This window comes from Centruroides vittatus, unplaced genomic scaffold (assembly GCF_030686945.1).
Source record: "Centruroides vittatus isolate TY-2023 unplaced genomic scaffold, ASM3068694v2 contig_370, whole genome shotgun sequence".
Taxonomy (NCBI): Eukaryota; Metazoa; Arthropoda; class Arachnida; order Scorpiones; family Buthidae; genus Centruroides; species Centruroides vittatus.
In genome coordinates, this window is record NW_027122193.1 from 739,369 (window position 1) to 764,759 (window position 25,391).

General features: G+C 33.3%; 2 protein-coding genes across 2 annotated transcripts; both read right to left on the reverse strand.

The window, feature by feature from the left end:
* Positions 1–8,953: 8,953 nt before the first annotated feature.
* HPS4 (Hermansky-Pudlak syndrome 4 protein) lies at positions 8,954–11,000 on the reverse strand. Its single transcript, XM_067270308.1, has one exon. It carries the CDS (start codon positions 10,872–10,874, stop codon positions 9,213–9,215), a length of 1,662 nt encoding a protein of 553 aa, XP_067126409.1. The 5' UTR covers positions 10,875–11,000; the 3' UTR covers positions 8,954–9,212.
* A 331-nt stretch (positions 11,001–11,331) lies between these two features.
* Positions 11,332–13,341, reverse strand: LOC136975321 (disintegrin and metalloproteinase domain-containing protein 10-like). The gene has a single exon (XM_067270375.1). It carries the CDS (start codon positions 13,339–13,341, stop codon positions 11,332–11,334), a length of 2,010 nt encoding a protein of 669 aa, XP_067126476.1.
* Between the last annotated feature and the right edge of the window lie 12,050 nt (positions 13,342–25,391).

A 25,391-nucleotide genomic window follows, 5' to 3' on the forward strand; every position in this document is an offset into this window, starting at 1 on the left:
TTTATCCTTAATTACAAATTTCCATCTCACACCTCAATCTTCCAGGCTAAAAGGGAGGCAATATTTCTAACAGTCACCTGGGCATGCAAGCTACAGGATAAGGGAAAGCAAGTAAATATACATAGTGATTCCAAACCATTACTATTTATGGAGTTCTTAACAGAAAAATAAAAAATGAACAGATTAGAGGAATTCAAGGCTCTATTATCTCTTCTTGCAGATACGATAAAACTTCATTACGTACAGAACCAGCACACTGGTATACAGGAAAATGAAACTGCTGATTTGGAAGCAAAGAAAGCTGCAGCTGATAGCAGCATGAAGATAACTTATCTGTCTGTAGACAGTATCTGAAGCAAATGTTGACAGTATACTTTGACTCAGCTTTGGAATGAGGATTGGAAAAAAAAAAATCACAAAAAGGTCACACAACTAAACATTTCTTTACAGATGTCACTCTTTCACTCAGTGGTGTAGCGTGGGTGTCAGCCACCCGGGGCGGAGGGAAATTTCGCCGCCCCCTTATTTAGGTATCTCAATTCAAAAGACTAAAATATACAGTAATTCTAAGAACTTTTCGGCAAAGAACAATCAACCTTATTGTGTATTGTACAGGTGTAATGTGTATTGTGTATTTATTGTGAAATTTTGCCGCCCCCTAAAAGTGCCGCCCGGGGCGGGCCGCCCCTGCTGCCCCACTACGCTATGCCACTGCTTTCACTAAGTTCTATCACTCACTATAGTTTTAAGTTAGCACAATTACTGTCTAGTCATGACAATTTTAAAGCTTACCTGGCAGCATTTAACTTGGCAGAAACTTCCTTTTGCTCCTGTGATTCAGGTAAACAGGAAACAGTAACACATTTTGTACTCAAATGCCCTCGATATGGTAGATATATATTCATGTTAAGAATGGAATTACAATCTCTTGGGCTATTGCTATTCCCTGACTCTCGACTCATAGCACATCAAGTATCCTTTCTTTTGTATAGATCCCTGAGAGTTCTCCCTCTTCCTAACTTAATGTTTCTCTTAACTTTAAACACTACAAACTTCCCTACCACAACTTGATTACATGACCTTTTAGCATCATAGCTTGACACTGCGCTATTTTATAACAGATTTTAGCCTTGTATTTGCACTCTTGTCTCTCGACTCTGTGTCTTACGGTGGGCCTGGCTCTTGGCGTTCCTGTTGGTTGTTTGGCTCGGCCTGCTGCCGGTGTGCTGCTGGTTTGTTCGGCTGGGTCCTCTAGTTTGTGGGGCCGGCTTGTTCGGCTTCTTGCCACACAGCTACTTGTTAAATACAAGAATCAGAGTAACTATCTGTATTAAAATATACATTTATCAAACAGTTAAAACCATTGTTTCAAATTGTTTATTTTAGTATCTTTCAGATCCTAGTGTACGGCCTCATCAGGTCTCCGGCACTGCCATTTACAGTAAATAATATATTGTATCTGGTACCCGTACCAACTCTTCTCAACCCTGGTTTCGTCGGGACTTTAGCTAGTCCTCCACCAGGTTTTATTCTATCTCTCACTATGTTTCTTGTCCTTAGCACTACTCTGTGTAATTCTCAACTCTCTACTTCTCATGGTGGTCTTGCCCAACCTCGTTTTCATTAATTTAGTCTCCCTTTTCGTTGTTTTTTCTGCCCTTGTAGGCTAAGCTTGATATGTGAAGTTTACTGGGTTTCTTCACATTTCTACCCAAATGGGATCAAGCTCCCCTCCTCAAGTCCTCCCAGTAGGCCCTCCCCTGGCTCGTCGCCTTGTGCCTAGAGCCAGGCCCCCATCCAAAATTTAATTATTCTAAATTGTTGGGCATGACCAAAAGAAAGTGACAATGGCTTTGCCATTGTCACTTTCTTTTCTTCAGTGGCTCTGGACAAGTCAAAAAATTTGGTTAGGTTACGTTATGTTAACTAAACTCTAAACTTTACTATCAATCTTTGTTTTCACTCTAATCTTCATCTACTCCTCTCCTGCACTAGCCGAGTGTCGTTCTACCCATAACAATACTCCCAGTAAACCCTGTCACAAGCAAGTTCACTGATGTTTTTTTAAATCAACTGAAGCTTAATAAATAAACTTTAACTTTAAATCCCTACCCTCTAGTACTCCCTCGCCATCAAAACACTATGTTTAAATTTACCAGCTATCTTTTCTACACCTGGCCTATGCAGTACGAGGAGTAACCTGAACTCTAGCACATGGCAGCCTTTGCTGCTTATATAATCTTATACTAACAAGTACTAATACTAAACACATTGTCAAATTACAAATACAAACTACAAGTACATTTAATTATATGAGCCCTCACAAGGGACTAGTTAAAACATTATGAGCCCACTTGGGACAAATAAACTTAACAACTTTTCTTGGGCCCTTTAGTGCTCTTTGAGCGGAAAAGGGCCCTCAGCACACATGATCTGAACTGACGCAAAAAAAAAATCTCTTGGGCTTGAGTGGCCAAGTCCAAGAGATTCGGTTATCTGGTTTTTACGTAAGTGTATTTTTGTATGAATTTCTGGTGTGTGACGAAGAATGAGCAAGTCCAAGAGAATGTAATTCCATTTATCCCAATCCAAAAGCCATACTACAAGTGATTTTTTTAATTTTATAAAAAAGGATTAAAATTAAATAATATTCCTTTCTTAATTCTATCTTGGATAATTATGAAGAACAAATTTTAATAAGTAATATTATATTTACATACTATTTTTTTGTATTTTATACTTTGTGTTAGGCTATATTGTGTTGTAAGTGTATACATTGTTATATTCCTGTGAAGTGGTGCAAAGCACTCTAAAAGATTTTATTTTTTGTTAATAAGAATAAGATTAATTTATAGGGCCCCAAGTTTTCTCCAGGTCCAGGAAAAACTCCCCCTCTTAATGGCCCTGATTATCATTAGCAAACACTGAAGACTGCTTAATCAATATTTCTACATTTAAAAGTAATAATAAGTTTCACAAAAATTTATTTGTCAAAAGTGGGAAAATGCCACTAAGATACGAGGACATAATGCTCTAAAATAATATAAATGACAACATAGTCACATTTAGACTACATATTACACAAAATAAAGTTTTAATAAGGACATATTAATCTAACATTTTGAGTTTGTATTATTTTATATGGAGTGATTATAATTAAAGAGTAAGTGCTCAGCACTCTCTGTAGGAAGAACTATTGGGTAAATCTCAACTAAATTTGGTGTATTTACTGTCCGAAGATACAGTTTCAATTTTTGGGGAAAGATTTTACTTCAAAATTTGGCCACTATGGCAAAATTTGGCACTTCCATTTCCTTAATGTGCATATTACATACATTTTCTAACAAATATTGTGAGTTAAGAAAGTGCAATCATTTCCTATCAATTACATTAATAAAACTAAATACACTAGTAATAGTCAAATTTCATATCAGAAAAATAGTGCAGATACACAGGAAAGTTGTGGTTGCTATATTTTTTAGCAATTGTGGTCAATATACAGATTCTAGGTGATTTTCAACTGCCAAAGAATGTAGGCAACATTCAATTGGAGAAGATAGGTTTCAATTAACAAAAAAAATATCCAACAATGAGTTGCTAACTTTCCTGGCAACATTTAAAACTGCATGTGTGGTGCAATCTGTTATAAAAAGTTTTTAATAATAAAATATTATATTTTTAATTATTATAAAATGGCAAAAAGCTTAATTTTATGAGTAATGGTGGGTTTTATAAAAAAAAATTGTAAATACTAATAATGAGTAAAATCTTAAGTCCAACCTTATGACAGACTACCCCTTTATCTCCCCACCCTGTCGACCTTTAACTACCAAAATTTAACAGAATCAATCCCCTAATACAAACTTCTCTGCAAAATTTCAGACATTTTTGACAAAAATCTTGATAGGAATTATTAAGCTTCAGAGTGAACAAAATTGTGCCCCCCATACACACATCCATACATACATACAGGGAAAACCCCAAATTTTTTTGCATTACTCCACATTTCAATGTCCCATCTTGGGGGGGGGTCGTTTTTTGACCAATCATCATAGTATCCCTCCATTATATATAATGGATCTGGAAAAGTAATTAAATGACTACAGAATAAAACATTCATTACATGCAAATTATTATTAGCAACCAGATAATCTATGTGAAATGTAAAATCAAATGCAATTATTTGGTAACTGAGAATGACTATTTTCAACAATTGTTATGTGATTATTGGCCTAAGTCACATTATATATATCAAAATGATAACAATACAGTGTTTTACAACTTTTCTATATGTTTTTGTGCATATCATATTTTATTGTTTTCACCAAATATTTTGTATATCCAGTTCTGTGGCACTTGTTCTTATAAAAATATTTTACTTTTGAATGTAATAAATGAAAATGCATAAATTCAATTGGTATAAATTTTGTAATGTATGTATTTCTTCTCTACTCCTAGGTAACAATGAAGACTTAAATATATTAAATGAATTCAAATAATAAAAAACTACATACTTTTCTTGTCAAAAAATAATGTATTTACATTATTGTTTTATCTAGAAATATAAACTGATAGATTATTAAGAAAAATTCAAAAGAATTAGAAACTTGTACCAACCAAAACAATAAAACTAAATACAGAATGCATTGCTAATATTAAAAAAATTTAAATAAAAAATAACTGAATTATACAAAAGACAGCAACTGTAAGAAAAAAAATATGGTAAAGAATTTCTAAAATATAGTTTTGCATAAAAAGGAAATGAATGATGAGCATCAACCATTTTATATACTTTGTTGCAAAACTTCTACAAATTAAAGCTTGAAGCCTGCAAAGCTTTCTAACTTCGCAAGCTTCGGCTATTGTAGATATTTGGAATAAATCATCTAATATACAGTACATAGAAAAAGCTATTACATTTTTCAAAAGAATTCCACTATCTCAAAAATTGAGCCTCGACTTGAAAAGCTTTGTGATAAAATACAAAATTATTGAATTAAATTAAATTGAAAAGCTTGCTTGCTTGTCTTTTATTATTTTTATGTTAGTTTTTTGAGGATAAAGTTAAAACAAAATGCTAAATAAAAATGAATTTTATCAAATAAATATGTATTGTATGTATATTAGTAGTAGTAAGACTTCTATTTTTGCCATGAAATCAACAAATTTTATTTTTAGCAGAGATATATGAAAAGAGCAATTATTTATTGTGACATCATCACAATGCCAGGCTGTAATTTTTAATCATGTTTTCAATTTATTTCATTTAAAATATACGCTCTCCATCACAAATTAGTAGTGGCTTGCCCCTGTACATCATACATAGTCGTCCTGTTAGCAATAGTGTCCTACCAATCATCCAACTTCTTACAGGGGAAAATTTTTTAATTGAAATAACATGACTTCCAGTTTGCTTCAGAAGTTTGCATATAGTTAATCCAGGCCTCTTGCCATAAATCTGGCGTTAAATTTCATTTATCTAACACCATTCTCGAGATTAAGGAAAGACTAATGGACGACAGTGGGAATTTATAGGTCTACAATTTTTCAAATTTCAGCCCAATAACCAAAGCGTTCGATATTTAAAACATGTAGAATCGCTGTAATCCCTTGTATTTACGTCACGAACATTTAAACCAGACAAACTGGCCATTCAAATTTTTGTTTTCCTTTTAGAACATCTCCAACCGAAGAATATTAAACTGTATATGAAGAAAAGGGCTTTTTGTTAAGTATTTAAGTTTTCTTATGTTAAATCTTTGGTATCGTGGACTACGTAAACTCATCTATTTTTGTTTTTCCAAAAGTAAACAGCTTTAAAAAGAATTTTTATTTATATATTTTTATTTTCATTTATATTTTAAAGTATACATTCTAAATCAAAAAAATAAAATTTCAATATAATATACTGTACAATACTTTATTATTATTTCTAATAAATTTTTTCATGGATTTTTTTCCATTAACAACAGTGTAATAATGAAATTCATGCAGATAAATTGCAAACTATATATAAAAAATTCATTCTGAAGTTAGAACATACAGGATTTTCAAAGATTTGGTATTTTTGGATTCACTGAATCTGAAACTAAACATTTGTAGATTTAACAAATCCAAATAATTCAGTTTCTACAATTTTAATACACAAATCTTTTACAACAAACTATGCCATTGTTATTTCTTTTTTTTTAAATATAATGTTATAGTTAGCAATACAGGTTTGTTAATCAAATAAAATGATTTATTCGTACATAAATAATTTTATATTTGTAGCCGTTTATGGAAATTATTGAATATTTCCTTTGACTCTTAGCTTTTTTAGGGGTATTCATTTATTATATGTACAGTTTAAAAGGGATTTAAAAAGTACATCACTGTAAATGGAGGGGAGGGAAGGAGTCAAGGCATTATTTATACCAACTTTTTCAGTGGTATTAATGGCATACAAACTTTTTCTCGTAAGCACATTTATTCACACGACTAGTATCGGTTACAAAAGCTTTTGCAGGGCTTTTTAAAGTTATTTCTTCAATATTGGGTCCATAAACTTTTGTACATGTTACATACAATTAAAAAGGTTTTGCTGTAAGTATAACATTGTACACAACGGGGAGAGGAGTCAAAAATGATTCAAAAACTGTAAACATATTTAATTAATGGATGGCCCCCTTATTATTATTATTTGAATGTTTAAAGTGAAGAAACAAGTAAAAAATAAAAATTTGCAGCATTAAAAATTTAATTTAAAACTTATTAGTTTTTATATAAAATTGAAAATATGATAAAAATTTTATAATTATTAAATAATCACATTTACAAAAATATACAAATAACAGATACTAGCATAATAATACATGCTATTTATTTTCAAAAAATAATAGCTTTTGTAGTTATTTTTGGAAAACACTAACATCATTTGTATTTTCTTCAATACCTATTTTGAAAATTAAGAGGCAATAGAATTTTAGAGTACAATGTACTAATAAAGCAAATAGAATAGAATTATCTTTGATTTAAAATATTTTATTTGCTCATACTGATTACACACAAGCAAATTTGCCAGTAATCAGATATTTAATTATTATTTATTCTCCCCTTCATGGTTTAAAACAATATTTCTTAAATCTTTCTTTAGAAATCACTCCCTGAAGAACTAAAGAACTTCTTTTTAGTCATTATTATTTCTAATTGTCTTCCTAACAAAATTTAAAACAACATTCTTTACATTTATTATTTATTCATAATATTTAAAGTAAGAATTTATTTATTAAATATTATTTGACTATATTATCTTTTGTCTGATAAGTCTTACTTATATAGGGGTGTAATACTGGACCCTGTTGAGAACTACTGATTGTTCTTCATCCATGGGTCTATTAAAATCAACAGGGTTGGCATTACTATAATGGAAACAAAGTAATTTCAAAATAGATATTCTTGCAATTCTATGTGCAGTAAACTAGAACTTATTATACATAGATTCCACACCTTTCTCTTTCTTTTTTCTACCACTTTCTTTAATTTAACTAATGTTTTCGACCATAATGTTAATTAAATTAAAGAAAGTGCTAGAAAAAAAAAAGGTGTTGTGGAATCTTTGATATTTTTGTGCGACTAAAACAGAATTATATCTATTTCCCTTATCATATACAACCACTGACTTAAATAATTTGAAATAAAATCTCCCATCACTATTATCTTAAATAGTAACATACCCTTTGGTGAATTCAGCACCAAATTCTGAATTCAAATCTATCAATTAAGAATAAACATTATTATACCAAGAACCAGCAAAAAACTGAACTTTTCTTCCATTTTCAAATGGAAGAAAATGGTTGTTTTTATTACATTTGTTGGAGATTTTTTGCTGGTTCTTGGTGTGAAAGAGAGTTTATTTGTACATACAACAAGTTAACTAGTAATAATTGTCTAACAATTAAGATTTGACAAATCCAAATCTAAGTATTCAATTTCAGAAAACTGGCATCCATATTCTGAGCTGAATTAATCAATGCACCTTTAACATTGCGTGATGAAGTTTAAAGCATTAGTACAATTTTCAACCAAGTTAATGGGTCATATTCAGGCATGTTGAAAGTGGAATGCCAGTGTTGATAAGGAAAGATGGGATAGCATAAACAAACAGGAGATGAACTATGATGGCAGTGGTTAATGCAAAAGACTAAGGAGATATTGCCAGACTGGGTGATGGAAGTTTTTGTCCCTGGTGTATACTGTTAGTAATGGTATGGTTATAAATTTCACACTTCTCTAAAATGCCAGCATGGAATGGGTGAGCTCTTTTAATGCCATCCTTATATTTGTTTGACTCTGAAAGATCCTGAGGTATATCCAACATACTCTATTGATGCCAATGTCTTCATTTATGGCTGGAATAATATACACTCCACTATTCTATTTATCATCCATGGAGTCTGTTTTTCTGTAGGAGATGGTATAGAATTGGGTTGCATTTTATTAACAATGATCACAAACATTCTTTAAACTTTATCCACTCTTAAAGGTGCACCGATTAATTCAGCCTAGTACAGGTATACCTCGTCTTACGTCAGTAATTGGTTCCAGGAGAGGCGACGTAAGTCAAATTTATTTGTGTAGTTACGAAGTAAGTCATACTTTCGACTTACATCGTAACTAAACGCCAATAACGAGCCCTTAAAGACCGCTAAATAAGACGACAACACATAAACACAGATGTTTTTATGTTTCATTCTCTAAGATTTATGATGATTATATTAACATTTACTGTAAATGTACATATTTTAATACGATTTTATGTGCTTTTAACACTTTTCTAGTGATATTACGACTTCAATGTTTGTGGCAGACGGATTTAAAGTCAAATAAACTGATTTATACTTGATTTTTATTTTTCCATATACTTTCTTGACAAACGACGTCTAATCGGGAACGACGTAACTCGAGGTATACCTGTAATTATATCAGCTAGTTCATCCTTAGCAATATTTTAAGTTAGATTCATTTAAATTACTCGGAAATGTCTAGTTTTTGTCAAAAGATATATAAAATTATTCAATATTTTATCCCAGCTGATTTTATAATTCTCTTTGTTATCAAATTATTATGTTATATCAATCTATTAATAAACATATTACTTCATATAATTATTAAAATAAAAATACCACTAAAATTTAATTTACTCATAATAAAATTCAATATTCTAATTGATTTCATGTGTAAGGTAGAAACTCTGTAAGTTTATTTTCTAGTTTATCAATTGCTTCATCGGGAAGGTATCCAAGAGAAAATACAGAATGTTCTTCGTATGGTCGAAGATAATACACTTCGTGAATGGATGACCTACAAGCATGAATCATTTTATCACAAACAATAGTGGACACATCCGATAAATGAGCATTTTTCTCAAGATCTAAATGAATACGTTGAAGACTTTTAAGTAAAGGTGAATCATTTATCGAAGAATTAAGTATCGGACAACCATTAAGAATTCTTTCGTGTTGTTGTAAATAAAGAAATGAATCATTTTTTGTTTTAATTTTTTGTTTATTCTTGACATGGCACTGCAATGCAACTTCTAAATCACTCAAAACTGGTAATGCAGTATTCCATACTGATTGTATTAATTCAATATTCTGAACAGCATACCAATTCACAAGTAACACCATAACAGAATTCATATAATACTGAATAAACAATCTCATTTCTTGAATTTCATCATTATTTTTGTAATCGTCATTCAAATCATAATCCTGACTAATAAGAGTATCAATTTGATCGTACGATACAGACGACGACGGATAATGTAAAATGCCATATTTTTTCATAAATATTTTACAAACATCCGACTTTTCATCGTCAGAATCGGAGATTGCTCTCCAAATATCACCACCTTTATCAGATTTTAAACAATCTTCGGCATCGTCGGACGATTCTAGCCGTTCGGATTTGACGTCACTTTCGTCCGTACGTTTCGAAACAAATTTAACTTCCCAGGCATTTTCGACGCCGGTGTCGGAATCGACATCTCCTTCAGAACCCGAGCTAATGTCGACGTCGGACGTGTACGTTTTTGAACCGCCACCCCGCAATTTATCCGTCATCTTAGCACAGTATTTGCTTACTTTATTAATACGTTCGAGCATTTTTCTTTTAATAAATACTTTAACAATTTCAATTCCAGAAGGTAATTGGAAAGGTACTTGAATTTCTTCCGGCGAGAAAAGCTCGTGTATAAACTTAACAAGCAACACGTATCTACTCACCACACTGTTTAACTGGGTGACTAATATTTGATTATCGAATAATATACATCCCGCAATAATTCCAGAATGTTTCTGACAATTCTGTAACAATTTAATCGCTTGTAAATATATAGAAGAATACTTGACTTCGGGCACAAGAAAGACAGGAAGCGCATCAAATGCCAACAAAATGTCGTCGCCAAAACAGCACGACACCGGTAGGCAACAATTCATTATAATTTCCATTCTCTTAACGAAATCTTGCCGCCTCTTACAAAGTTTACGAACTCTGCTAATACTTTTATGATAGAAGCAAAAGGTATTATATAAATGATTCAATTGCCTCCAGACTATATTATCCGGAACACCAGACTTGGCTTCCAAAGCAAGCAAGTAATTATCACATATTTTAACAGCAAATTTTCCTTTCTGAAGGACTATAATTTTAGGACAGGCGAAAGTCGACTGGAAAAACTGAACCATTCCCACAAGCTGACAACAAATAATACATCTTTTATTCTCTGATACCTGAGGTGGGTGGAAATATATAATTGCATCTTTAGGATCATCGCTTTCCTTTTTGCAGTAAGTCAAATCATATACAAAGAAAAGCTGCATCGGAACATTCATTAATTTACATATTTATAATACGACATATTTTTAAATCAACGACTTCTCCCGTGAGATTAAATCCCATTTCTCGTTGATCACATGACCTAAACATTTGTGTCCCCCTGGCGACAAATTCTGTTTTCGCCCGTGACGTAAATAAAATCTTGTGTTAAATTCGTCCGATTTGTGCATGACGTCAGTAACGAAGGCAAAGAAGCAACGAATAGCAAAGAATTTTTTATCGTATGAAAAATTACTTTAGAGAACTTTTAAAATTTCAGATGAAATTATTTAATGTTTAGTAAGTTTGCAAAGCCCACTGGGAGTATAAAAAATCTTTCAGGAGATAAAAACGAAAAAAATACAGTAATACAAAATGGCAATCATAATTATAACCTGTTTAATTAAAGGAAAATTTCATATGTATAGCAACATAAATTAGAGAAAAAATTGTAATATCATCAGCCGTATTATTTTAAAAACGAAATTTAAATTGAAGCACGTAAAGACTTATTATTAATATTAGTATAATAAACACTAACATTAAGTAAATCCAATGTAAAGATCGACTTTTGAAAATGCAACGACCATTATCGTCGCATACGCTCGTTCTGTCGCATCTAATTCCTGCAAGTTTCATAAAAACCTTTCCCTCGGGAGTAAAGTAACCGAATTCTTCGGCGGAACGACATACTTCGTTATTATCTAGACAACATACGTGACACTTTTTATCCGAAGATGCGCATTGACAACTTTTGAGATTATGATCCTGACAAACGTTACTGATACATTTACCTTTCTTGCAGGTAAGATAATTACCTAAACAGGGAATTCCATCGTTTTTTATATCTATAGGACAGAACTGTGATTTGCCATTACACGTAACATTACTATAACATGCAAAATCTTTATGACACTTAAAATTTTTGTTAGCTGGGATCAGATTACACTGTTCGGTACAACATTCTCCTTCTCGAGGACTGCATTTTGCTCCATTCGTCTTTTTAAAACTGCATTCTTTATCCCGTCCTATACCACCTTTAGGTGTGCAACATTTATCAATTAATCGACACGTTTCGTTAGTACCACAGTCGCACTCCTCTTCGTTTTCAGTAATGGCATTTCCACAAACTGAAATCACACTTTCTTTGAAACAATTTCGTCTCTGGTAAATTATTTTTAGCATTTCTTGCGTGCTACAAGTAGAAAATAGTTTTTTATTCGGTTCATAACCTTCGCTGACAAACGGATACATGATGAAATTCCCCAAGGAACTTCCAAAATCACCAGGGCTACAAATAGGATTATTCTGAGGATCATCATAACTCCCGAAACTATGTCCTAACTCGTGAGTTAATTCGATACTAACCATCGGTTTAGGAAGTCTTTTGCTTTTGCTTACGCCAGTAATAAAAGCTACATTTAACGAACGAGGTGAACGGAATATTGAAGATAAAGATTTCGCACAAATTCCACCAAAGTAAGAATTATTGTTAAAAATATTAGTAGTATCGCTCGTAGCACGATACGACATTCCAAGGACGTTCTTTTTGAATTCCCTATAGCAAAAGCAGATTGCAAGACAGTAATTTTGAACGTGATACGATAAATCATTTAAGAAATATTCAGCACGATGAGAAATTCTGGCCATTGGATAATTTTTTTCATTCTTTGATTCGTATATTGTGATTTTATCCACCGAAAACCCAATATTATCGGGTCTTGCATCTCCATCGAAATCAGTGGAACGGAATATTTTATCGCTGGTCTTTAAATGATAAAGCATCTCTGCAATAGTCCATCCGTAATTTTTTCCCATTTCTTTAAAAAATGTATGATCGGCAATTAATTCTACACCACAAATTTTTTTCTCTTTGATTTTTCTTACTTTAAAATTCTGTAAACGATAATCAGTACTCGACTTCGCAAAATTGTAATGTGTCTTCTTACAAGAAGCATTTTCATTTTCGTTTGTAGACTTACATTTAAGATATTTCACGTCAGATTCTTTATAAATAATTGTTTGATATCCATATCTCGTATCGTTTAAATAAAGAAAAGCTGGTTCTAGATAATAAATTTCTTGAAATAAATCAATACTTCCTATGAAGAACGTCTTGTAGAAATATCCACTAACTTTTGAGTAATTTCTTCCTCGTACAATCCCTTGATAAATAAAATAGTCGTTGAGATCGCGGAGGGATTTTTTCAAAATACGGCCATATTTGTATATTTCGACTAAACTGTTCGATGATGTTAATGTTTCGTCTACATATAGAAGAATATCAAAATATTCGTCAAAGGCATGAAACCTTAAAGTCAGTAAGTTCTTGATATTGGAGTAAAAAGGGCTTTCAAAATTTCTTGAAATCTTGACAATTTTATAATTTTTCAATAAATTTAGACTTTGAAGATTTGAAGTTCCTATAATGGACATTCTGATAATAAGGCTAAGTAAACTGATATTATAGAACATAAATTCCATTTTCGAATGAGAAATAGATTTTTAAAATACATTAGAAAATTAACCGAAAATTTTCCATTTGCAAACTTTTGTTATAAAATAAATAAATAAATTTTATTTATTTATTTATTTATTTAACAAATAAATAAAATATAAACTATCCATTTTATATAATTATAATTCAAACATAATTTATTAAAAAATTATATAGAGGGTCGCAGGTCATGTGATAAACCGCACGTTTACTCTGCCTCTTCGCCATGTTTGTGGTCCAGCTTCCGCTTGCTTTGCTTGCGAGTGGTTTGTTATTTGACAGGTTGGCAGAGCTTTTTTTTCAATTTAAACTTTAGAACTGCAGTGTTTTTATATCGTGAACAAAGTTAAAAAAAAAATGCTTTTCTGGCGGACTATTCTCGCAGTCTGACAGGACAAGATGCTGCTTTATATAAAGAGAAAGTTTCATTATGTCAAGGTATGATCCAACGAAGATCAAGAGTTGTGGACTAAAATAGAATTTGGTAACATCAAAAACTATTTGGTTTTGACAACAATTACTACACTCTTCCACAAATGAAAGCTTACAAACTTTTAGAGGCCCAAAACTATCTTAAAAGTAGCTATGTTTCTCCTGATTATGTGCTTTTTCATAAAGCTCATGATATGCAGTTGGGTTGTTGCCACTCTCATACCCCATGTACTGTACAATGTTGGCATCCAGTCTGGTAAAATGGGGAAGGTTTTCCTTGGGTAAAACACTTTTTCAATGATATATTATTATTTAAAAGAACTTATCATTGTGGTACGTTATATATAAATAATAAATAAAAATTTGTCGGTAACAACTTGAAGGTTACTATGTAATGATTGTTTGTTATAATATAAAAAAATCATTGTAAAAAGTAACATCTTAAAGAAATGTTAATGTTGCTCACCAAAATATCCTAACATAGCTATTTGTAAACGAACAATAAAAATTATTGGTTTACATCTTTAAAAATACACACGCTTTTATTTATGTAAATTAGACCGGAAGGACAATTGGTTCAAAATTCATTTCTTATTCTTCATCCGCTAAGCGATTATCTTTGCTTATAGCTTTAATATTAACTCTACTGTATATTTATTTCAGAAACTAAGAAAACAAAATGAAAGGTGGAAAATAAAGGTAGAACGCAATCATTATCAATTCAAACTAAAATTTGCAGTTGTTAAAATTATTTTACTTTATTTTGTTGTTATCAACAAAGAAATTTATGCAACTGGCTTGTACGTACATACTTTATGATACTCATGCAAAAGTTTATCTAATCATGTATCGATAAATAGTAATTAAATGTTACTACTTACCTGAAATGAAATATTTCTGACAAATAGGGCCGTGCCGTAGATTTTCTCAGTGTGACGCAAGTCTTCGAAATGCCGCCCCCTTGAATGTTTTTCTTTAACATAACCTTCGATTGTGATTTTAAAAAAAAACTGCACAAACTGTACGAATATTATTTTTATTTTGAAAATATAAATTACTTTAAAATAATAATATCAAGTAGCAACTACAACAATCTACTACAGTTTTACCCTTTTAACTTTAACTTTAGCAAATTCGTTAATTAGGGATGTGTAATATAGAGTGGCAGCCAATATAGATTCAGTAGAAATTAATGATAAATTTAAGTTTCGTTTGGCTTATTGAACATAGCTTAGCTTTTTTCCTTCTTCCATTTTCTTTAAGCGTTTCTTTTTATATTAACTTCCAGACAATTTTTTCCTTTTCCGTTCCATACCGTAATAAAAATATTAAATAAAAATTCACAGTCCTTCGCAAAGACCGGACGGGGTCATTGAAAAGGATTAAATATGATGATGCTTATCATGCTATTAAAATAGGGTAGATAAAATAACGATAGAAATGAGTTGCAAACCTAGTAAGATTTGTAGGTAACAGAACGTAATCTTATAATCCAGATGGGTTGATAATAGTAATAATAATAATAATAACGCAGAGCTCAAACGGTTAGGAGTTGAAAATTGAAATTTGGTACACAGCGTATGTCACGAAAATGCACACTAAAAAGGGATTTTTGGAAATTATCTCCGCGGGGCAGAAAGACAGGGTTAAAAATTATCTTAAAGAATTCGGCTTTACTGTACTATTTTAGATGCGGTTTTTTGCGTTTTTGCAGAAAATCGAACATATTTTCAGACCATGTAAAAATTCTCTAATTAATCTCGGAAGAGGGAGACCTAATTCTTGCACCCGGTGAAAACGGGTAAGATCGGCTATAATGTAATAATCTTAATCTTCGCTATCGTTACTTTTTGCCCGAGAAACGCCTGGCTCATCTGCTAGTAAATAGATAACGAATATCGATCAAGTCGACAGCTAGCAGTCGTTTTGACATATGCCTTTCCTTAACTTGTCATTGTATTGTCTTCACTTCAACGTACAATAGCTTTGCGCTGTCACGTCAAAAACCTTTTGGCGAGCGCAGGCCAACAATTCACCTGCACCATAAACCGAAATCAAAGGGTACCGAAAGCACTTAGGCAGAGGCGTGCGATAAATCATAAATCGTATACATCAATATCGGAATAACATAGACCAATATAATATAAAAAAGCGTTGCGTAAAAATTTTTAATTATTGAATGGTTCAAATATTTGATTTCGCTGCTTATGCCGCCCTCTTACGGTGCCTCCTGACGCGGTCACCTCTCTGCATCATAGCACGGCACGGCCCTGCTGACAAACTCTTGTACTGATATTCACTTTATCAGGGCCGGGCAACTGGGGCAACCGCCCCGGGCCCGCACATAAGAGGATGCAGCATAATAATGTTTTATAATTAAAATGTACAACTTGTATTTCAACGTAAAACTTCATTTTAAAATATAATTTAAGGTACGCTGGAAAAATCTCACGAATCTTGATTTCTTGCAACAACTTTGCTACTAATTAATTTTGACCTACAAAAAGAATGACTGTTTAATGTATAAATTCAAATATCTTTGATTTTATTAGTGTTCCATTAGTAGTTTTTTTTATAAATGAATAATTACCTTAAAATTAATCAAAATAATAATAAAGAAAAAAAATAGTTTTTATAATATAAATTGTAAGTTGGCAGTTTGTAACCTACCAACAAAACTAGGCGCCAAGTCAGGTTGGTGTATTTAGCATAGCATAGGACATTTATACACTCTTTCTTTCTTTATTTGTTGTGTTCATCTGGAGATTCCAGGCACTGAGGCTATTTTCTCCGAAGTGCTGCCGCCTGGTGGTTAAAGAAAGCGGCCCGTTTGCCTTATGTATTCTTCCAAGGATGAGATATGTTGTTTTGCCAGTATGTCGGCCGACGGCCAGTAGATCGAGGTTAACGTCCGAGTGAGATCCGGATCAACGAATATAGTCGTACAGAGGGTTCGTCTGGGTCCGTCATAGCTTGGACAGTGCAGCCAATAGTGGTAGGATGTTTCATCTGCTCCGCACTTAGGACATGCCGGCGAGTCGCTAAGGCGGCGGGAGTAAAGAAAAGTCTTTAGTGGGGCCGTGTCCGTGCGGAGACGGGCTAATGGCGTTTCTATATAGCGAGAGGAGGCATGGTGGTATGACCACTTAGAGAAGGGGCGGAGGTGGTCTCGCCCTCTCCTTCGCAGGGTTGGTGTCCACGTGTCTGCGAGGTTCCGAATCGTGGCTTGTCGAATGATCCGGGTAATGTCGTCCGGTTGTAATGGGTGCCGTATTGTTCCTATTGGGGTGCCAGAGCGTGCAGCCTTGTCTGCCTCTTCGTTTGCTGGAATTCCCGCGTGGCCCGGGGTGCATACTATCGCGAGTGGGATCGGGAAGGATGCGATCGTCCCTGCCAGGTCTACGATTATCGGTTGGGACAAATAGGTTGCCGTCGCCATTGCTTGAAGAACGGAGCGGTTGTCCGAGAGGAGAACGGTCGATCGTTGTGAGGATTTACACACTCGAGCATATTGTAAGCTAATAAATGTTTTAATTGAACAAATTTATGCTGCTTAATGGTACCCCTTTTTTAATTTATAAAGATCGTGATAAAAATACAAATTATTTAAGTGGTAACCAGAAAAGAAAACGTGCCGAAAATAAAAAAGATTTAGAAAGTCGTCAAAAAGAGTCTTTTAAAATATTTTAAAACTGATAACGAAGAAAACGATCTGGCTATAGCTAGCACTAGTGTACAAAATAAAGAAGAGTTACAAATTACATACAAAGAATTATCTTCATTATTGAATGCAAATAGAGCTATAAATGATGACGAAGGTCAAGAAATTTTTTTCTTAGCGCAAGCGAGGAAACTAAAGAATTATCAACCATATTGGAAGACGATCCCGGAACATGGCCATCACACCCCTCTGAGAAAATCAGATTATTATTAATTAATAAAAACATTGTTCGAGTAACAAATTACGATTTTCCCATAGACGAACTAGGTAGAAAATTTAATGTATCTTATTATACAAAAGTACATTTAAATGGAGAAAAATATTGCAGAAACTGGCTTCTCTATTCAAAATTAAAAGATAAGGTATTTTGTTTTCACTGCTGTTTATGTCCTAACCGATTGTCAACATCATCTTTTGCATTAGTAAATTCTTAAAAATCTAAAATGGAAGCAAATAATATTTGTGAAAAAAACTAATATTTCAACCGAGTTAAAAACCGTAAAAATAAGAAAACGTAAACGTTTATTTGATTACGAAGGAGAAAGAGCAGATGAATGTGTAAATGATCCAGAAAGAAACTTCTACAGAAATTATTTCTTAGCAATAACAGATAAAGCCATATCTTCATTACAGATTTGAACAAATTGAAAATCATATTAATATTTTCGGTTTTCTTTACAATATTCCACTATTACGAACAACGAAAGACGACCGACTTAAAAAGTTTTGCACGGATTTAGATTTATAATTAAGGCATGATAATCGTGATATAAATGGAGCCGGTTTATACAAAGAAATTAAATTTTTTGTTCGATCTGTACTAACGGTAAAAATGCAACACCAGTGGGAGAAGGTGGGGCAGGATGAGGACGTTAAGGTTTAAAAGTCATACCACTTTAATGAGAACAATAATTTTTTTATTCTCAGCAACTACAACATTTGGTAATATATAATACAAAATTTAATTTTTGAAAAAGTTTTTAAAAACAAGAAAATTTAATATTTTAAAATTACATGTAAATGCACCATCTTGCCCCACCCACGGGGTAAGATGAAAATATTATTTTTATATATAAGAATGACCAATTAAAATGGTTAAACTGTCGTTTTCTTCAATATTGGCACAAGAACAGTGCGCCCATTTATCACAACGGCTACATTTATTATTATTTTCCGAATAAATAAATATAAAAGTTTGAACTTACTCGTATTTACTTTACCAGACGATAGCCACTTCGCGCATGCTCAGTTTCGCTATTTTGTAAGCAGACGATATTTTTTTTTCGTGGAAAAAAATTTTTATTTCGATTGTTATCTCACATTTTATTTCTTGTTAATAAATAAAATTGTTACATGGGCAAGACAAAGTTTTTAAATAAAGTAAGATATTATCTCCTGCAAGTACTTTAAAGAGTTTAAATTATATAGCATGTAAAAAGCCCTCTTTCGGTTGTTCCGACATGGAAAAATAAGCTTCAAAAAATAAAAATCATTAAAACGAAAATAAATTAATAAATATACATTGCATTAAAAATAATCAGGTATTTTTACTAAATCGGCTTGATCGTCCGCGATACGCAACAATATCGGCAACAATCGATTTTTTCATTGTTTCACTTTCTTTGTTGTAAGTGGGCGATTTTCGAATGAGAAAGAAAGTTTTGCGATTTTTCGCTTCATTTCTCGAGAATAATTGCTTCGGATATAAACGTGAGTAATATTTTGGCAGATTACACAATATACTGTACAAATATTTTGATAAAAATAGAATTACCGATCTAGAAATTTATCATTGAGTAATCATAAGGTTTTTCAAGTTGAGTAAGAGCACAGAACTAGAATAAGAATATTTATTTAAAGATAAATTTCAATATTCTAAACTGATCTGTAATATTCCAAAACCGTTTAAAATATAAACTTTTATTTTGCATTATAATTTTTTTATTTATTATCAAGACGATTGGCTTTATTCAAAATTTCCTTTAGTTGTCGTCTGTGTGTATTCTCATGTTGAGTCTTACTGTCAAATCTGCATTAACTATTCTTATGGATCAACTTTCAATAGTTTTCTTTATTTGAATATTATTTTTTAGCTTTTATTAATGAAACCAAGTTTAAAAAGTAATGTATTTGGTAACGATCCACCAAGAGCTTTAGTTACACCGCTGCCACTCGAACGCCATCTGGCGGCGTCCCGAACTAATAGTATTTTTTGTTTCGTTGTGTTTTACAGCACAAACCTCACATGTACATAAATATTTGAAAATAATTTTTAAATAAAATTAATATAAACATAATAGTATAATAAAGACGAAAAAAATAAATAAAAAAGGGATTCCACGCAGGGAACGAACCCACAACGTTCAGGCTTGGAACCTGAAGTTGGACGACCCCGCTCCTACGAGCCACTGGCCAGTCGAGAAAAAAAATGACAGTTTGAGCCTTTTAAGTGATTGTCCGATTTTCAAGTTTTAGTTTTCGGCGTCGCATTTCATACTTGGCACCTGTCAGTCATTAAGGACGCAAAATAACCAAATCGAGTTTGATCCAAATCAATGACCTCGACGTCAAACCTTTTTACATATCATTTATAAAAATTTTTTTTAATATTACTTCTGTTTCTTAAGCAGTTGCTTGAATCGTTTACGAAGCGACACACGTGAATATGTAGCTTCAGAACTGCTACACTACCGCTTCATAAACTCAGACCGTAACGATTGTAACATGTGTTGCTACTTCCGATATTTTATAGCATAAACTTTTTATACATCGTTTTTGTTTCAAAGTTATTTTTTTCGCTATTTTGATATTTCTTTATAAATTTACATAGCGAAACATTACGTAACGTAAGGAACAAAATGTTTTTAACCGTAACGTACGACGAATTAAAATTTATTATAATTTCATTGGCCGCAGCTATCTTGAAATTACAAGTTAGCTAGAAATTAAAAGTTATTTTTTTCGCTATTTTCATATTTCTTGTAGAAATTTCTGTAACGTAACGTGAAAAACGAAATATTTTTTATCGTAACGTTCGACATATCAAAATTTGTTTTATTTCCAATGCCCGTTAACAATTTCCATGTTAAAATTGAAAATTCGCTAGCAAATAAAACTTATCGTTTATGCTATTTTCATATTTTTTGTAGAAATTTCTGTCGCGTAACATGAAAAACGAAATATTTATCATCGTAACGTTCGAGAGATTAGAATTTGTTATATTTCCAATGGCCGCCGCTGTTTCGAAATTAAAAGTTTTTAAAAACTAAACCTCATTTTTTTCGCTATTTCATATTTATTGTAGAAATTTCTGTAGCGTAACGTGAAAAACGAAAAATTTATTATCGTAACGTCGGAATGATCAAAATTCGTTACATTGATACTGGTTGCCAATTTAATTAGCGAAACATTGCGTAACGTGAGAAAAGAAATAATTTTAATCGTAACGTTCGTCGTATGAGAATTTATATTCTAATGGTTGCCGCCATCTTGAAATAGTAAGTTTTCTCGAATTTTTTTATTATAAAATAAAAGTATAAATAAAGTTGAAATATATATATCTATTGTTTGCCTAATGTTTAATATATTTTTATAAATCTATTTATTAATTTTTATATATTAAGATAGTATTTAAATTTAAAAAATGTTTTCGTAAATAAAATAAAACGTAAAAACATAAATAATAAAGTGATACAGTATATAGTGCCTACTGTATAAATTTATTACAATTAGATATGATTTAAATGTGGAATATTTTATTTTCTATAAAAAGATTATTTTTAAAATTATTATTTTATTTTCGAAAAGGTGATACAGAATTATCGATGCAACGAATTTAATACTAGGTCACTGCACTATATTGCAGTGTCTCTAGCCCAAGGTCCTAGAATATTCTAGGACCTTGCCTCTAGCCAGCAGCAGAATTCAATATGGATAAAGTGACTTTATCCGTATTTAAATTTTTCCGGTTATTAATTTTCGAGAGCCATGAAATTGCTTTCGTTGTGAAAGTACCTCGGTTTGGAATCCTTGATGGAAAATAATGCGGAAATTATAAAAAAATGACGTTTTTTTCTTCTTGAGTGAACTAGCATTATACCCAATTACAGTACACAATAATTCACCATAGTGATATTCGCGACGAATAAACAACACAAGAAGTTTGGGCTCTGTGCTTATTATTATCAACTCATACCGAATATATTAAATTTTTGCCAATAGATGGCGCTACGCGTAAATCAGCAAATTGAATGGCGATAGAAATTGATTGATCTACAGAAACCCAATTAAATATTTTGGGGTCGGATTAGGACATTATTTAAGTTAGGGGTATGTAAACCTAATTGGCGAGTTTCGTCGCAATTGGTCGAACGACCTAGGAATGCATAACGAACAACCATTCAAACATTATTTTTTATATATATAGTAGCAGATAGACCCGGCGTTGCTCGGGCAAAAGTAACGATAGCGAAGATTAAGATTATTACGTTATAGTCACAAAAGAAAAAGAATAATTTCATCAACAAACTAAATATTTCTAAAGAAAGGTCGAATTTGAAAAGCGAATATTCTAATATATTTCGATTTTCACGACGTGTTCTGATTATATCGTTCAATTTTCATCGAATGTTCTAAAGAAGTAAAGTCGAGAAAAACCGAACTAATCTGTCTAGATTTGAAAATCGAATATGTTCTAATACATTACTCTTTTTCTTTTTTTTCCTCCAGCTCCCGTAAATCTTGCATATCGCTTTCTCTTGTTCTCCATTGTTACTTAACACTTCCATTGTTGATGGAAGTGTTAAGCCTTAATCCTGTCCCTCTCCCCGTGGGGAGGAATTTCGAAAAATCCCTTTTTAGCGTGCGTTCTCGTGACGTACCCTCACTGTGTACCAAATTTCAACTTTCAACTCCTAACCGTTTGTGCTCTTAACACTTCCATTGTTGACTCTTCCATTCTTAACGCTACCATTGTTGACACTTCCATTGTTACTCAACACTTCCATTGTTACTTAACACTTACGTTGTTACTTAACATTTCCATTGTTGATGGAAATGTTAAGACTTAATCCTGTCACTTTCCCCCGTGGGGAGGAATTTCGAAAAATCCCTTCTTAGTGTGCGTTTTCGTGACGTACCCTAACTGTGTACCAAATTTCAACTTTCAACTCCTAACCGTTTGGACACGTCTCGATAATGTATATAGAAGCTTTAATCCCGTCCCTTTCCCCGTGGAAAGGAATTTCGAAAAATCCCTTCTTAGTGTGCGTTTTCGTGACGTACCCTAACTGTGTACCAGATTTCAACTTTCAACTCCTAACCATTTGGACACGTCTCGATAATGTATATAGAAGCTTTAATCCCGTCCTTTTCCCCGTGGAAAGGAATTTCGAAAAATCCCTTCTTAGTGTGCGTTTTCGTGACGTACCCTAACTGTGTACCAGATTTCAACTTTCAACTCCTAACCGTTTGGACACGTCTCGATAATGTATATAGAAGCTTTAATCCCGTCCCTTTCCCCGTGGAAAGGAATTTCGAAAAATCCCTTCTTAGTGTGCGTTTTCGTGACGTACCCTAACTGTGTACCAAATTTCAACTTTCAACTCCTAACCATTTGGACACGTCTCGATAATGTATATAGAAGCTTTAATCCCGTCCCTTTCCCCGTGGAAAGGAATTTCGAAAAATCCCTTCTTAGTGTGCGTTTTCGTGACGTACCCTAACTGTGTACCAGATTTCAACTTTCAACTCCTAACCGTTTGGACACGTCTCGATAATGTATATAGAAGCTTTAATCCCGTCCCTTTCCCCGTGGAGAAGGAATTTCGAAAAATCCCTTCTTAGTGTGCGTTTTCGTGACGTACCCTAACTGTGTACCAGATTTCAACTTTCAACTCCTAACCGTTTGGACACGTCTCGATAATGTATATAGAAGCTTTAATCCCGTCCCTTTCCCCGTGGGGAGGAATTTCGAAAAATCCCTTCTTAGTGTGCGTTTTCGTGACGTACCCTAACTGTGTACCAGATTTCAACTTTCAACTCCTAACCGTTTGGACACGTCTCGATAATGTATATAGAAGCTTTAATCCCGTCCCTTTCCCCGTGGAAAGGAATTTCGAAAAATCCCTTCTTAGTGTGCGTTTTCGTGACGTACCCTAACTGTGTACCAGATTTCAACTTTCAACTCCTAACCATTTGGACACGTCTCGATAATGTATATAGAAGCTTTAATCCCGTCCCTTTCCCCGTGGAAAGGAATTTCGAAAAATCCCTTCTTAGTGTGCGTTTTCGTGACGTACCCTAACTGTGTACCAGATTTCAACTTTCAACTCCTAACCGTTTGGACACGTCTCGATAATGTATATAGAAGCTTTAATCCCGTCCCTTTCCCCGTGGAAAGGAATTTCGAAAAATCCCTTCTTAGTGTGCGTTTTCGTGACGTACCCTAACTGTGTACCAGATTTCAACTTTCAACTCCTAACCGTTTGGACACGTCTCGATAATGTATATAGAAGCTTTAATCCCGTCCTTTTCCCCGTGGAAAGGAATTTCGAAAAATCTCTTCTTAGTGTGCGTTTTCGTGACGTACCCTAACTGTGTACCAGATTTCAACTTTCAACTCCTAACTGTTTGGACACGTCTCGATAATGTATATAGAAGCTTTAATCCCGTCCCTTTCCCCGTGGAAAGGAATTTCGAAAAATCCCTTCTTAGTGTGCGTTTTCGTGACGTACCCTAACTGTGTACCAGATTTCAACTTTCAACTCCTAACCGTTTGGACACGTCTCGATAATGTATATAGAAGTTTTAATCCCGTCCCTTTCCCCGTGGGGAGATTTTTCGAAAAATCTCTTCTTAGTGTGCGTTTTCGTGACGTACCCTAACTGTGTACCAGATTTCAACTTTCAACTCCTAACCGTTTGGACACGTCTCGATAATGTATATAGAAGCTTTAATCCCGTCCCTTTCCCCGTGGAAAGGAATTTCGAAAAATCCCTTCTTAGTGTGCGTTTTCGTGACGTACCCTAACTGTGTACCAGATTTCAACTTTCAACTCCTAACCATTTGGACACGTCTCGATAATGTATATAGAAGCTTTAATCCCGTCCCTTTCCCCGTGGAAAGGAATTTCGAAAAATCCCTTCTTAGTGTGCGTTTTCGTGACGTACCCTAACTGTGTACCAGATTTCAACTTTCAACTCCTAACTGTTTGGACACGTCTCGATAATGTATATAGAAGCTTTAATCCCGTCCCTTTCCCCGTGGAAAGGAATTTCGAAAAATCCCTTCTTAGTGTGCGTTTTCGTGACGTACCCTAACTGTGTACCAGATTTCAACTTTCAACTCCTAACCATTTGGACACGTCTCGATAATGTATATAGAAGCTTTAATCCCGTCCTTTTCCCCGTGGAAAGGAATTTCGAAAAATCCCTTCTTAGTGTGCGTTTTCGTGACGTACCCTAACTGTGTACCAGATTTCAACTTTCAACTCCTAACTGTTTGGACACGTCTCGATAATGTATATAGAAGCTTTAATCCCGTCCTTTTCCCCGTGGAAAGGAATTTCGAAAAATCCCTTCTTAGTGTGCGTTTTCGTGACGTACCCTAACTGTGTACCAGATTTCAACTTTCAACTCCTAACCATTTGGACACGTCTCGATAATGTATATAGAAGCTTTAATCCCGTCCCTTTCCCCGTGGAAAGGAATTTCGAAAAATCCCTTCTTAGTGTGCGTTTTCGTGACGTACCCTAACTGTGTACCAGATTTCAACTTTCAACTCCTAACCATTTGGACACGTCTCGATAATGTATATAGAAGCTTTAATCCCGTCCTTTTCCCCGTGGAAAGGAATTTCGAAAAATCCCTTCTTAGTGTGCGTTTT